Here is a 15,292-nt window from a genome sequence, read left to right as displayed (position 1 = left end):
TTTTCCTGGTGTTTCCATGTCTTGAGTTGTATTTGAGTAAACTAAGGCAACCTGTTCAAACTTGTATAATCGTCAATCCACAAACAAAGTTTTTATCTCGTTTGTAGTTTGTACCAAATTAAGAGCCCGTTTGGATTGGCTTATAAGTTGCTTATAAGTTGTTTTTAGCTTTTTTGAGTGTTTGGCTGGTCAGCTTAAAGTTATTTTGTGCATAAAATAAGCCTAAAAAAATAATTGAGTCCGTTTAGCTTAGCTTATCTAAAACAGTTTATAAGTTGAAAACAGCTTGTAAGCCAAAAAAAATAAGTTAGCTTACTTTAACTTATTTTTTTTTAGCTTATAAGTTGTTTTCAGCTTATAAACTGTTTATTTTAAGCCCATCCAAACAGGCTCTAAGTGTTTTTGGCATGCTATTATTATTATTATTATTATATATTGCAGTATATTCTTGACGTGCTTCAATCAATTGTTAAGCGAGTTCTCAAACGTTCTGCCCCGTGATAAACCTATCATTATGGCTGCCAAAGAACATCACTTTCCCAAAGAGTGTCCCAATGCTCCATTCCAAATCATATTCTATGGCAGCCGTAATGATAGATTTATTACTGGTAGGGGTAATAAAATTAGTCTATGCAAATATGATCTTTAAAGTTGGGGGTTAATGACCCACCCATTTATTAATTCAACATGGTTTTGACTCGTTCAAATTCTTTTTTTTTTTTGCGCGGATTGCCTTCATTTGGGGTGGTCTTTAATTTTTGCCCTTCAAATTTGTGGTCTTTTAAGTTTTGCCCTTCGTCTAATACCCCGAGATTGTGAGTTCGAACTCCAGCTCAGTAAAAAAAAAAAATAATAATAATTTCGCAAGGCAGAATTTGCATGGGCAAAATTTTGCCTTAAGGCCCAAATGACCAGATTTGCAAAACTCTGCCTTGCAATTTTTTTAAAATTTTTTGACTGAGCGAGATTTTGAACCCCAAACCTCATGGTATTAGGCGAAAGACAAAAATTAAAAGACCACCAATTTCAAGGGCAAAAATTAAAGGCACCCCCCCCCCCCACACACACACACAAAAAAAAATAAGGGCATTCATGCGAATAATACATCTACAAGTTGGGTAGTTGGTACATAGTCCAAGTTGATCCATGAGAAGTTTTGTCAAAAAATTCAACTTTTTTTTTGTTTGATATGTTATATGTAGGTATAATAAAAGACGTGATTTGTTTTATTAGTTTGGTTTGGTATACACATTATAAGAAAATAAGCATGAGAATAGAATTTGATAAGAATTGGAGGGATTGGGTTATAACCCATTGTTTAATCTATGCTAACCCATCTCAACCAATTAAGTTTTGGATATTATTGAGCGTTGATCGATTAATTGATTGTACATATTTTGACCTATTCAAATTCAATCCAAATCGCTCATTCCACTCCTAATTGGGATTGACCGATATAAGTAGGTGATCGACAATTTGACAATCGCTTAATTTGTTTCCTGTAACTGGAGCAAAGGCTTTTAGCACGATTTGCTTTTTCAGCGACTGAAATAAACTATTACTTAAAGGCAATTGCCAATTTGAAGGTTTTTGGAAATCTAGCAGGGGGCTTCATTTACATGTATGATGTACCACTGACAAATAATTTATTTTGTGAACAACGAAAGTCCGAACAAACCACAATTTTCAGGATTTAATTATATTATCACCGACAATACAATTTTTATTGTTGTAGTAGAAGATTACTTTACCTTATTTTCTAAATTATCAATTTCCAATGACTCGAACTTGAAAACTCTAGTAGTCCAAAGTATCCACAGAAATAACAGCTCTCCGCTCTAACAATAAATGCTATTTACTTGAAAATATAAAGTATCTTTATATTTAGCAATGCATAGAATTCACTAGCTAGTTACTAGCATACATTTTTGAAACTATAAATACTAAAAGAAGATAAAAAGGTTCAAGGGGATGTCGAGTACTAAGTTGATTCAGATTTCTAACTAGCTTGAGGAGGAAATGTCTCTGCACTCACTAGTCACTGATCTCTTGAAGCATTCAGTTGTCTTTTGGACATGAATCGAGTGTATTTGAAAATAAATAGTATTTGAAGTTAAATTGAAAAATGATATTTGAAAGTTGAAGTTGTATTTGGACGTGCATTTCAATTGGAAAAATATAAAAGTTTTATGAGGAGAATATTTCTTTTTTTTACCTATTTTTTTTTTCAAGTTTGAAGTATAAATTAACATAATATATAAGCAAACAAGTTTTTGATTTTCTTTTTAAAAAAGCCAAAAACAATTTATGTCCAAGCGGGCCCCAGTATACACTGAAATTAAAGTCGGAGCTGAAATTGAAGTAGTACAAACCCATTGCAAAGACGAACCACGCTAAAAATTGTTATTAAAAAATAAAGTTTCGGACTTTTCAAATAGTAATACTAATGTATAAAACATGATAAAAAGATTGCCTTTACAATCAATGCTCATACCCAGCTTCTAAGTTCTAACAATAAGCGAAGAGTACAACTTGGTGCGAAGTGCACATAGGGCCGATTTCAAGACTCCCATAAGTTATACTAGTAGTTGTTCTTAACTTTCTTCAAATTTAAGAGTTTTAAATTAACTTCAAGCACGCGAGTCTGACGTCCAGACATATGCATATAAAATTTGGCTTGTCAAAGCCAAGTTCAAATAATTTGGAGTCCGGAGCCTAAAGGGCATAAAAACACACGGTATAAATCAAAAAGAGGCTGCGTTTCAGTTACATACCAAAACGGGTATAACGTGGACTCCTCCACGTTATACCCCAAATTTTTTTTTGCATTGTCAGAGAATCACAACAAAAATAAAAAAAATATATATTTAATGGTATAACGTGGACTGATCCACCATATACAAAATTATTTGTATAACGTGGATCAGTCCACGTTATACCATTAAATATATTTCTCCCCAATGTTTTACGAAAATAGTTTGTAAGACGTTACCTCTATTTAAATCATATTCGGCTGTGTTTTTAATTAAAATTTTTTATTGATTTTTTTAATTTTTAAAGCATATAGTTAATTTCAGTGATTAACTCAAACAAATATTTTAACACATGCAATAATTAAATATGTGTTATATATGCAAACATAAATAAAAAATAAAATATAAGTTAAATAAACGTCACACATTAACTGAGTAGTAATTGTTAAATTACATACTAACTATTAAACGGCACAAGACATGTTATATATTCTTGGAAGATTACATAAGGAAACAACGATCGTACAACTTAAGAAAAAACATAAAAAACAATAAGCAACAACAACTATTGATTTCTGTTGGGGCAGCGATTCTTGTTATGACCTGTTTGCTTGCACGTACTACACTTTCTAGCCATGCGAGCAGGAGCTATATCCATTTCATTCCTCCTTCTAGTTGTAGTCCGCGCTCCTGAAGTTCGCTCGTATTCAGTGTTTGCAATTAAACTGAAGGGACAAGGTGGCCAATATGCCTCATCACCCAACGGTGAAAAATTTCCGCTGTACGTTTGCTTGTAAAACCTGCAACTGTAGTACTTGCTAACATAGGTCTTTGGTTGAATTCTGCGGATATCACAAAATTTAATGGCATGTGAGCATGGCATATGGTAGTTTCTCCACTTCCTACACGAACACTTTTTCCTTTCTGCAGAGACTTTATGGATATTTCCGCCCTTACCTTCGTGTGCAAATGTAAGAATCTCAAAGACCCCTTCAGCTGCATTGTATTGCTGCATGTTAGTATGCTTTAGGGACCTCTCCCAGTATTCATCAAACTTCTTTTCAACAGCGCGTGGCCAAAACTTTTTATCCGCAATCAACAAATCGCCATGGTGCTTCTCTCAACAAACCGATCAACAAGATTTTTAAACGTATAACGGACCATGGCAGTAACGGGCAATCCACGAGCTTTTTTCAATAAACCGTTGTAAGACTCGGAGACATTCGTTGTCATAGCCCCTCACCTATGACCGTTGTCCTTATGCAATGTCCATTTCTCCTCCGGAAGAGCTTTTAACCACAGATGCGCTGGAGGTGACATTCTTTTGATTTGTTCCATCCTCATTTTATACTTCTTCTTCTGGTGCTCTGTAGCCGCCAACCACATTAGCTTCTCAAGGTCACTGTTAAGGAACTTTTTATTAAAGTTGTTTTTCAAATGCCGAACGCAAAACCTATGGTGTGTGGATGGTGGTTGTAACCGATCATGTGTTTGGACACATTGCAAGATGCCCTGATGACGGTCAGAAATAAATCCAATTCCTTGTCTCTCACGAACAATATGTCTCCACAACAACACAAGGAACCATGTCCAAGACTCAAAGCTCTCACGTGCAACAATAGCATATGCAAGTGGAAAAATGTTATTGTTCGCATCAATTCCAACAACAATTAGCAGTTTCATCTCATACTTACCGTACAGATGAGTCCCGTCTATTGAGATGACAGGTCTGCAATTTTTGAATCCATCGATGCTTGGTTTATAAGCCCAGAAAAGAAACTTGAAGATGTGTTCACCTTGCATTGTAGTTGATTGGTGCTCCCACTCAACAACGGTCCCCGGATAGAAATATCGTAAGGCAGCCATGTATCGGGGCAATGTCTTGAAAGAGACGAAGACGAAGAAGAAATTCTGTAACTTCAAAAGGATGGAGGAAGAGGCGGAGGAGAAAGGAGAAAAATTAGGGCAACAATTTAATGAGTCGTGGACAGTCCCACGTTTTACAGATATATGTTGTAAAACGTGGACTGATCCACGTTATACAAATACTTTTGTATAACATGGATCAGTCCACGTTATACCATTAAATTTTTTTATTTTTGTTGTGATTCTCTGACAATGCAAAAAAAAATTTGGGGTATAACATGGAGGAGTCTATACCCGTTTTGGTATATAAATGAAACGCAACCCCCTTTTGGTTTATATCGTGTATTTTTATGCCCTTTAGGCTCTGAACTCAAATAATTTGAATGCAGACAAACTTTAGATATTTTTGCATAAAGTTCATACATTAGTGTATGAAGTTACGACATCGTAACATTTCACGTCTATGAAATATCCTTCTTCTCTAGTACGAAATAACAAAGCTTGATAATATGGTAAACTAAGAGTGGCTTATATAGCAAATTTTCATCCCTCCAATGTTTCCAAACTTTTGCATTAACATCCACTTGATTTAGAGCCTGTTTGGAAAGCCACTTAGGTAATTGGAATTGGGTGTAATTGAGTGTAATTACACAATTTGACCTGTTTGTTTGACCAAGTTATTACGATTAAGTGGGAATTGAGAGGGTGAAATTACACTCTCTAATTCTCAAGGGGAGAAGAGGGGGGGGGGGGGGGGGGTGGGGGTTTGAGAATTAGGTGCAATTACACCCTGTAATTACAGGGTTACTTTTTAGTTTTTTTTTTTGTTTATTTTAATTTCTATTATTTTAATTTATTTTTTATTTGTATTATTTTAATTTCTTTTTTTATTTTTAATTATTTTTATTTTTTAAAATGTATTTTTCTTTTATATTATTTATTTTTCATTTCCTGTATTCTCATTTCCAACCTTTACTTCTTGTGGTTCCATGTAATTGCTCATATATATTTTTATTTTTTTATTTTATTCATTTAGCATAACCGTGTTATTATACTAATTTTTGAAACTATACCTCTTAATATTAGAAAGAATGAGTCATTAACAAACTTGACATATAACAGTGACGTTATTAAAGTAGAATTTCATTGTGAATGAGGTTATAAACTTATATTTTCCCTTTCTTTTGAATTATTTACTTAAGTTACGTTGGAACTTACTTAAATGTTGGATTTGACATAAGAGTATTATGTTAAACTTTTTCTTTTGGATTTTGAATTTAGGTTATATTTTTAATTTTAAGTTATTGCTTTCACATTGCATGTCGTTTATTTTTCACTTACATTTGATGGATTTCTTGTGTCAAACATTTGAATAATTTTATGGCATTATATTTATAAATATTATTTTTTTTGTCAAACATTCAATCCATGACGTTCTCACAAAAAAAAGTCTTCTTTTAAGTTTTATAATTAATTAAATTTAAATATTATTAATTTGAAAAATATATATCAATTATTTTTTACAATATTAGTTGCAAATATATGATTATTAATTAATATATTTTCAAGAAACACTGTGTTATTAAATAAATAATTTAATCATTTATAAAGGAAAATATTTTTTAAATATTAATTTTAAATTTGTTATAATTAAATTTTATTTTAAAATTAAACTAAATGTGTAATTACACTTGTGCAACCAAACAACACGCTTGTAATTACACTGTAATTACGTTATGACAAACAAACAGGTCGTTGTAATTACACTACTGTGTAATTACTAGGCTATGTAATTACTACCCTAGTAATTACACCAATTCCAATTACCAGGTGGCTTTCCAAACAGGCCCTTAAACTCACTTTTTACAATCCAAACTAAAATCACTTCTTCAACTTTGCAATATTAGTGATTTTAATACTGAAAATCCTCACAAATTCAATTTCTTTTAAAAGGTGACCACGCCTTAAATGACGCTGTGCAGATAGGATGTCTGTGTAGATTTTCCTACATCTTGCTTATATGCAAGCCACAAAACAAGTCAAAAGAGCAGGGTCCCAATTCCCTTGGATCGTGTAACGTGAAACTTCCCTAAATTGATTACCCATTTTAGTACCCAACTCTTACATACCTTCTATTACAAGCAAATTTATAACTACAATAGTTTAACCCTAATATTACGTTGTGAATTGCCTCAAGTTAAGACAATCATATTTGCTTGGAGGATTTGATCAAAGTCTACTTATCTGTCTTTTCTAGATGAGACCATATTTCAAAAAAGGGATTCAAAATGACAAAGCTGCTATATTGGAAAATATGTTCCTTTTAAGTATAAAATATTAGACCAAGTCATGATCAACTTAATTTGGAGGCCAACTCTACCAAACTATACAAAAGCTTCCTTCCGTCCTTACGCCACATTTTCTAAATTGGTAACATTTGGTTTTGGGGCCAGTAGCCTACCACACCCACATGACAACAGCAAAATCTTCCTTTGTAACTCATTGTTCAAAGAAAACACTTCCCCCAATTTTTTTTTTTTTCTCCATTATTATCATTTTAAAAAAAAATAATTGGACCTCCAATATTTTTGGATAGGGATGCAGTCAGGGGGCTTTGCTGGAAAATTACACTATATATACGAAGTATAAATTATTTTTTATGTGTATATTGTAAATGTTGAATCTTTTTGTGTTATTCGTGTGTTTATTTCTTTATATATTTTGAATCCCTTAGTGAATATAGTGGCTCCACCACTATCTACTATTTCCCATTATCACAACAGAGCAACTCTGTTCATCATAAACTTTCTACATTGCTATTTATTTCTCTTTTTGCAATTTTATCCTTTTGTTTTTGTTAACGTGCCCAAGTCTTTTCCTCCACCATTAAGACAGCTTTGCGTATGAAAAACATTAAATAATAAAATGGAGCAACTCCTTTAGTCCTTTTCAATATTTTGTTAACCAATACTCAACAAATAGTCAATAGTTCAAACTCATGCACCAGCTATATATATCCAAGTCATTTATCTCCACACTCACAAGTATACCATTCTAAGCCTCAAAATCATAATAATAACTGCACTTTCCTGTCTCTAAGGTACTTTTCAGTTTTTGTTACCTTATTTCCTACTAATGGTTTCATGTCATGTCACTTGAATTCCTTAACATTTTCATTTTTATTTTTAATACAGGATTTTTAAGCAATGGAGAAGGGAAAAAACCATGCTGCTACTGAGCTCATTGTGAAGCAAGGAGAGCCAACTTTGGTGCCACCAGCAGTGGAAACAGAGAAGGGGCAATATTACCTTTCAAATCTTGATCAGAATATCGCCGTGCCGGTCAGAACAATTTACTGCTTCAAATCAGAAGAAAAAGGGAATAAGAATGCTGCTGAAGTAATCAAGGAAGCATTGTCAAAGGTTCTTGTTCACTATTATCCACTAGCAGGGAGATTGACAATCAGCCAGGAAATGAAGCTTATAGTGGACTGCAGTGGAGAAGGGGCAGTTTTTGTTGAGGCAGAAGCAAATTGTACCATAGAGGACATTGGTGATATTACTAAGCCTGATCCTGTTACACTTGGCAAGCTTGTTTATGACATCCCTGGTGCTAAAAACATACTGGAAATGCCTCCCGTAACTGCTCAGGTACTAAATTTACAAGAAATTTACATGCTTCTATTAAGTTATATAACTAGAACTCAATGAACAAAAGTGGCATAGTCAGTGACAGAGCTAGCACTTCTAATTAAAGGATTCGAAAGCAAATTGCAAGAATGCCACACATGGGATTCAAACCTGCAATCTAAAACAATTTTGGAGTTGCCTTTGCTGCTACACTAGAGGCTTCCCTTACTATATACAGGCGCATGAAAAAAGTTTGTTTTCACCTTATTTGCACACTATTGTTTTCCGATCGAAGGGAATTTCAATTGAACCCCCTTCTGACCATGTCGCACCGTCCCTAGGCATAGTCCTTTTGCAATTCAAGGATATGCACATGACTAGTGTCCGCACATCGCTTGACCAACAATCCATGTTTTGTTAGATAGTTTGTAATATATAGAGGTCTTAAATTGAACAAACATATCTATTCGTGAAAGAGTATGACTATTCTGTAAAGTCATCTCACAAATTCTATAAATCTAAGGACTCTCCTAAAGTAGCATAAGAAACATCTGCAGGTATAAACATAGGCTATGTTGTATCCCGAAGGAAATTGCTTGTATTTCCCCAATCTGAATAGGAGCAATATCTCTTTAAGGAAGGTTGATTCCTTCACGCCTCAAAGCCATTTCTTCTTCGATTACATTTTCCTATTTTTCTAACATGTTTAACAAACCAAATCATGGATAAAATTTCTCACGAAGTTAACAAAAATTCATTTGGAGGACCGAATCAATATGGGTGATGTACTAGGATCTTCAATAAGTTTTGGATTCACAATTAACAAGTATCTAACAACAGAATAAGAAAAGCCAATCATAGATTCTATGTTGTGTTTCCACAATCATACTAAGTGATAATTCTATATATTCAGGTGACAAAGTTCAAATGTGGGGGATTTGTGCTTGGGTTGTGCATGAACCATTGCATGTTTGATGGGATTGCAGCCATGGAGTTTGTGAATTCTTGGGGTGAAACTGCCAGAGGTGTACCTATCAAAGTCCCTCCATTCCTAGACAGAAGCATACTCAAGGCTAGAAATCCACCAAAACCAGAATATCCTCATAATGAGTTTGCTGAAATTGAAGATATATCAGACTCTACTAAACTGTACCAAGAAGAAATGCTCTACAAGTCCTTCTGTTTTGACCCTGAAAAACTTGAACAACTAAAAGCAAAAGCCAAAGAAGATGGAACTGTTAGCAAGTGCACGTCATTTGAAGCCCTTTCAGCTTTCGTCTGGAAAGCGCGAACTCAGGCTTTGCAAATGAAGCCTGATCAAAAGACAAAGCTTCTCTTTGCTGTAGATGGAAGATCAAGATTTGATCCTCCGATTCCACAAGGGTATTTTGGTAACGGGATCGTGTTAACTAACGCGCTATGCAATGCTGCAGAGATAGTCGAAAATCCTCTTTCAGTTGCTGTGAAGTTGGTTCAAGAAGCTGTTAAAATGGTTACAGACAGTTATATGAGATCTGCTATAGACTTTTTTGAAGCAACAAGAGTTAGGCCTTCTTTAACTGCTACTCTTCTTGTTACTACTTGGTCTAGGCTTTCTTTCCACACTACAGATTTCGGGTGGGGAGAGCCCGTTGTATCGGGGCCCGTGGCTTTGCCAGAGAAAGAAGTTTCTCTGTTTCTTTCTCATGGAAAAGAGAGGAGAAATATCAATGTGCTTCTTGGATTGCCAGCTTCTGCCATGAAGACTTTTGAAGAGCTCATGGAGATCTAAACAACCATATTGCAGCTTTAATTTGCCATGATGAAATTAATTTCTAGTATATTTACTGTGAGTTATGTGTAATTGATTATGTTTTTACATTGTGTTATTATTCATTGAACCCCAGAAGAAAATCAGGCCAGCTGATATGTAATGCTACTAAAGGGGTGATGTCCAATTTATGTTACTTGTATTGTTATTTCTCTATAGCATCAATTCATGCTCTTTTGTTTGTTTCTAAATATTCTTTTCATCTTCATACCGTCGAGATCAATAGTGATTTTCCTCCAAACCTTTTTCTTTTATGATAACCGAGAAATTCTTGAGAGTCGAGGGCTAATTGACACATCAGTCATCACATGCTGCACTTTTATCACTAGACCAACCTCAATGTACTAATTTCTAGTCTCTTTAGCATCAAACAATCTAAAAAACTTAGGATACTTCAAAACCACATAAAACTCAGAATCATCAGGTAAGCCAAATTCTTTCCTTGCAATCCAAACATGTTATAGCCTGAACCTCCCCGTATTTGAATGCATCACAAGCTTCCTTAACCGGATCAAAGCTTCAGGTAATCTTTGCTCAATTTGATGATAATTAATAGAGTAATTGGTGCAAGACCATCGTTTCAAAATAATCTCTAATTATTTTTCTGAAAGGAGAACTTCTCATAGATTTTATATGTTGCCATATCAACACACATTTATTGTTCCTAATTCTACATTGCCATATTTTACTAAGAAATAAAAGAAACTCATTAACCTGTATTGCTCTTATTTACGATAGTGTATTGAATTTTTTTTAATTATAAAAAAATATCAATTTTCAGTTTTTTCCTCAAGATTTTTTAAACCACAATATTTAACTTGTTTGATCGAAAATGGAGTTATAACTCATTGAAGTTTTACTAAGATATGCCCTAGTTATTTTGACTATTCAAATCTACCCGGATGGAAGTTGTCGAGCCAAAATAACTAACATTAGTTGGCATAGACAAGAACATCATAGAGGAAACTGTAATAATACAGGATCTTAGTAGTATATCCTTAATCTACTAAAAGCATTAAAATTTCAGATTATTGTGTTTTATTACCTAAATTGACTTATCTTGATGTCATTATTACATCCACAAAAAATGAATTTCTCTCCTCACAAATTGTGCACGTTTTGTATAAGACAGTTGACAATTGTATTTCCCACAAGATAATTCATGTGCATTAATTATTTCAAAGCTTATGGGTCTCTATCTCTTTGGTACGTATAGTGGTCACCAAGTGTGTTACTCCCTCCGGTTCATAATAACTGTCCACTTAATCCTTGTATTTTGAGTTCAAAATAAGTGTCAACTTATATAATCAAGAAAGAATTAATTATTTTCTTTTAAATTTACCCTATTTAGATAAGTGAATTTTTATGTAATCAAAAAATTATATTTATTAGGTAGTATAGTCAAAATACCTATTTTCTTCGAGAAGTTAGTATTTTCTTAAGGAATATGCAAAAGGGTAAGTGGACACTTATTTTGAACAGGAGGGAGTACTTTTTTTTCTAGGGAAATTTGATTTTTTTTTAAAATCAGTTTTTCAGATTTTTTAAAAATTAATCCAGATTTTTTTAAAAAAAAATTAGGACACCTTTTTTTAAAAAAAATACTTTACAGTTTTCTAGATTTAAAAAAAATCATTTTAAAGATTTTTTAACTAAAATATCCAATTTTCGAAAATATATTTTAAAAAAAGGGGTTTTATTAAAACAAAAAAATTTCAGATTTTTAACAAAAACCATTTTTTTCATATTTGTTTTTAAAAAATCAATTTTCTAGATTGTTTTTAAAAAAATTGCCACGTAGACACCACATAGAATATGTTAAATGCCATGTGGCGTCCATGTCACCCAATTCCAATGACTAGACTTGCTTATGTGGGAATATGTTAGAAATGAGGGGTATTTTTGAAACTTTGCTAACGGTAGGGATATATTTGGCCTCAACTTGTAACGGGAGGGGTATATTTGACTACTTTGACTAACGGAGGGCAAGGTTAACCAATAAACTAAAGTAGAGGGGTATATTTGACCCTTTTCCCTTTTTTTTATTTGGTGTCAAAGGGCCATCAAAAGGCAATTTGGAATTTGGGCAAAAGACCATGAGAGCCCTTGTGTTTATCAAAATTCAAAGGGCAAAGGTGCAAATATACCCCTCAACTTTGCAATTTAGAGCAAATATACCCCTCGTTATAAAAGTAGTGTATATATACCCTTGCCGTTACAAAATGGTGCAAATACACCTATGCCGTTACAAAATGGTGCAAATATACCCTTTTCCCTAACGGGGTTTTTTAAAAAAAAATCATTTAGGTTATATTTTAATTTAGGAAAATGCCACGTGATTTTAAAAAAAAGTCTACCATTTTTTTTGAGTAGACATACTTTTCTAAAGCCACATAGTAATTTTTTTTTTCGATGGGTCGGGTCTAGTTCGTTTAAAAAAATATCTCCGTGATTTTAAAAAAAATAAGTCTACCCATTTTTTTAAACGAACCAGACCCGACCCATAAAAAAAAAATTACTGTGTGGCTTTAGAAAAGTATGTCTACTCAAAAAAAATAGGTAGACTTTTTTTTAAAGTCATGTGGCATTTTTCTAAATTAAAAAATAACCTAAATGATTTTTGAAAAAAACCCCGTTAACGAAAAGGGTATATTTGCACCATTTTGTAATGGCAGGGCTATATTTGTACCATTTTGTAAAGACAGGGGTATATATACACCTCTTTTGTAACGAGGGGTATATATGCTCTAAATTGCAAAGTTGAGGGGTATATTTGCACCTTTGCCAAATTCAAAATGTATCACCTAATCCCTCCCAATTTACTCTTTTGCCCCATTAGTTTTCAATTGTCATTATGGTATCAAAAATAGCCATCTCTGTTGATTCATCCCATCCAAAACTGTTTAAATGCTCATTGCACTCACCTGACAATCACTTTTCCTCCAAAAATGTTGAACTAACGTTGAATTTAAATAGAAAGTGGCCATCTATAAATGCCTAAGGAAAAAAAAAAAAAAATCTTACAATCTATATAACAAAAAAGAAATTTTTGATATGCAAGTGAAGAGAAAAAATAGAAGACTTGTGATGTACCTATAGACGCGAAGACATATACAAGAGGTAGGAAAATATAACCAAAACACCATTTATTATTTGCTGCACAATATACATATATATATATATATATATATATATATATATATATATATATTTTCAGACACAAGCCACAGGCAATTTTCTGCGGGTAAGCATCTTTACACATATCTATCAATTATCATAATGTCTTAAGAGCACAAGTTGGTAATCTACTTTCTTTATAGTATTATAAAAAAATTCGATGAAGTGGATTTCAATACATAGATCCACCCCTTTGGTGTATATTTGCACCTGGGGTGAATCTCACACATATATATAAGTGCAGTTTACAAACACCACATTCCTTTAAGAGAAACATAAAAACAAAGAAAAAAAGACTTCTAATTAAGTAAATATTGCGATTGACATATTTTTTTTATAATACTGGTGTTCTAGTTAGCTTGCATGCACCACAACTATTTTTTTGTCTTGCTGAGATTTGAACCACGATATCTTATATTATATAGTTTTCACCCGCTTCGTTCATTGACAATCAAGACCTTTTTAGGTGCCTCTATTGACATACTTGTTACCCACTATTGAAAGAGTTGAGGCGCTTGAACAATCTTGGCGGTGGGGTAAGAACCGTAAAAGAACCATAACCTCTAGCCATTTGGCTATTACCCAAACGCCTACCAGGACTAAATAATGGACTGCATGATCCACAAATTGAATCATCAATCTCTTTGCTACTGCCCATTTCAGCCAACACGTTATAGAAGAGATCAACATCACAAGGTAACAAAATTGGGCCTTGGCTATAACTATAACCGTACTCCTTTTGAGCATCTTCAAGCAACATCTTGAACAATGGATGACTTGCATACTTTGTCTTTATGACAAACCTCTCTTTCTCTGGCCCAACATAAACCCAAAAGCACCCTTCTGGAGCTATTGTACTGTTTCTCCCATGCCATGATTTGCTCTTGGACAACATTGCTCCACTTACTTTCTTCATTGATAGATATTTCTCCAACTTCTTTAGTAAATTAGAAGAGCTAGATTTCGTCTCTTCCTTTCCCATTTGGCTATTATTCATTCGCTCTATAAACAAACAACTAATCCAAAAATTCTTTGCACAGTAAAAACTACCGAGTTTCCCAGCAACAGCTTAGCTTAGTAGCAACACTCTTTTTACTGGTGTGGCACTATTGGATGCTTCTAATCTATAAAACACGAAGAGAGGAAGAAAACAATAAAAGAAAATGATTAGCCTTTTTTGGTTTGGGTTCAACCTCTGTCATAAGCTAAATTGAGCATAAACCTCATTTTAATCCTAGTTGGATTGTTCATCCGATCCCTTTTGTAAGAATTCTTCAACTAAGGTGAAAAAGTCTATATATCGAGAGCTATAGGTGACCTTTAGCTAATTCGGAGAAGTGTTATTAATAGTGAAGATAGCAAAGGCCATAAAAGGGATGAGAAAAACAGATAGAGCCTCAAAAGAGGGGGACAAAATTATGGCCCATAAGTTGCTCACTGGCCAAATAGATTCAGTCTCAAATAACACTAGCACTTTGTCAACGAAGAAAAAGCCAACCTTTATTACTTGAAAAAGATATATTATATGGTTTTATTAAATCCTAAATGGTGACGACTTCTTTGTACTCAACGCCCCGCGAGCAATGGACTAACGCTTTAAGTAATAAACTATGGATTTAAACTACACACACACATATATATATACACACACAGAGGCGGATCCAGAATTTAAACTTTAGGGGTTCAACCTTTTAGGATTCTTAGTTGAACCCATTTTATTTAAAAAATTATGGGTTCATGTCTACTTTTAATTGTAATTTTAATAAAATTTTGCACATAAATTTATCTTTCCGGGCCGAAAGTTAAGGGTTCAATTGAACCCTCACCTTGAATGCTACATACGCCCCTATTAATATACACTGATGATGCAAATAACTTCTACATTATCAATATGGTTTAATACTCCCATTGGTTTAAAATAAGTGTCTATTTAGTCTTTAGCACACCTTAAGAAAATACTAACTTCTAGAGAAAAAAAATAGGTATATTGACTAAACTACCCTTGATTAAAATGTGCATATTACTATTAACTTGACACATTGGGATCATGTCACTTA

At 33.4% G+C, this 15,292-nt stretch overlaps 3 protein-coding genes across 3 annotated transcripts; 1 reads left to right on the top strand and 2 right to left on the bottom strand.

Moving 5' to 3' along the window:
* Nucleotides 1-3,318: 3,318 nt before the first annotated feature.
* Nucleotides 3,319-3,768, bottom strand: LOC132057607 (uncharacterized). Its single transcript, XM_059450232.1, has one exon. The coding sequence runs from the start codon at nt 3,766-3,768 to the stop codon at nt 3,319-3,321; it is 450 nt and encodes a 149-aa protein (XP_059306215.1).
* Nucleotides 3,769-7,594: 3,826 nt separating this feature from the next.
* Nucleotides 7,595-10,249, top strand: LOC132056225 (omega-hydroxypalmitate O-feruloyl transferase-like). The gene is made up of 3 exons (XM_059448317.1): nt 7,595-7,719; nt 7,814-8,269; nt 9,162-10,249. The coding sequence occupies exons 2-3, from the start codon at nt 7,826-7,828 to the stop codon at nt 10,017-10,019; spliced, it is 1,302 nt and encodes a 433-aa protein (XP_059304300.1). The 5' UTR covers nt 7,595-7,719; nt 7,814-7,825; the 3' UTR covers nt 10,020-10,249.
* A 3,473-nt stretch (nt 10,250-13,722) lies between these two features.
* LOC132057606 (auxin-responsive protein SAUR29-like) lies at nt 13,723-14,217 on the bottom strand. The gene has a single exon (XM_059450231.1). It carries the CDS (start codon nt 14,215-14,217, stop codon nt 13,723-13,725), a length of 495 nt encoding a protein of 164 aa, XP_059306214.1.
* Between the last annotated feature and the right edge of the window lie 1,075 nt (nt 14,218-15,292).

Source organism: Lycium ferocissimum, chromosome 5 (genome assembly GCF_029784015.1).
Source record: "Lycium ferocissimum isolate CSIRO_LF1 chromosome 5, AGI_CSIRO_Lferr_CH_V1, whole genome shotgun sequence".
In the NCBI taxonomy this organism is placed as follows: domain Eukaryota; kingdom Viridiplantae; phylum Streptophyta; class Magnoliopsida; order Solanales; family Solanaceae; genus Lycium; species Lycium ferocissimum.
Note: the sequence above shows the minus strand (reverse complement) of the source record. Positions and strands in the feature narration are given on the sequence as shown.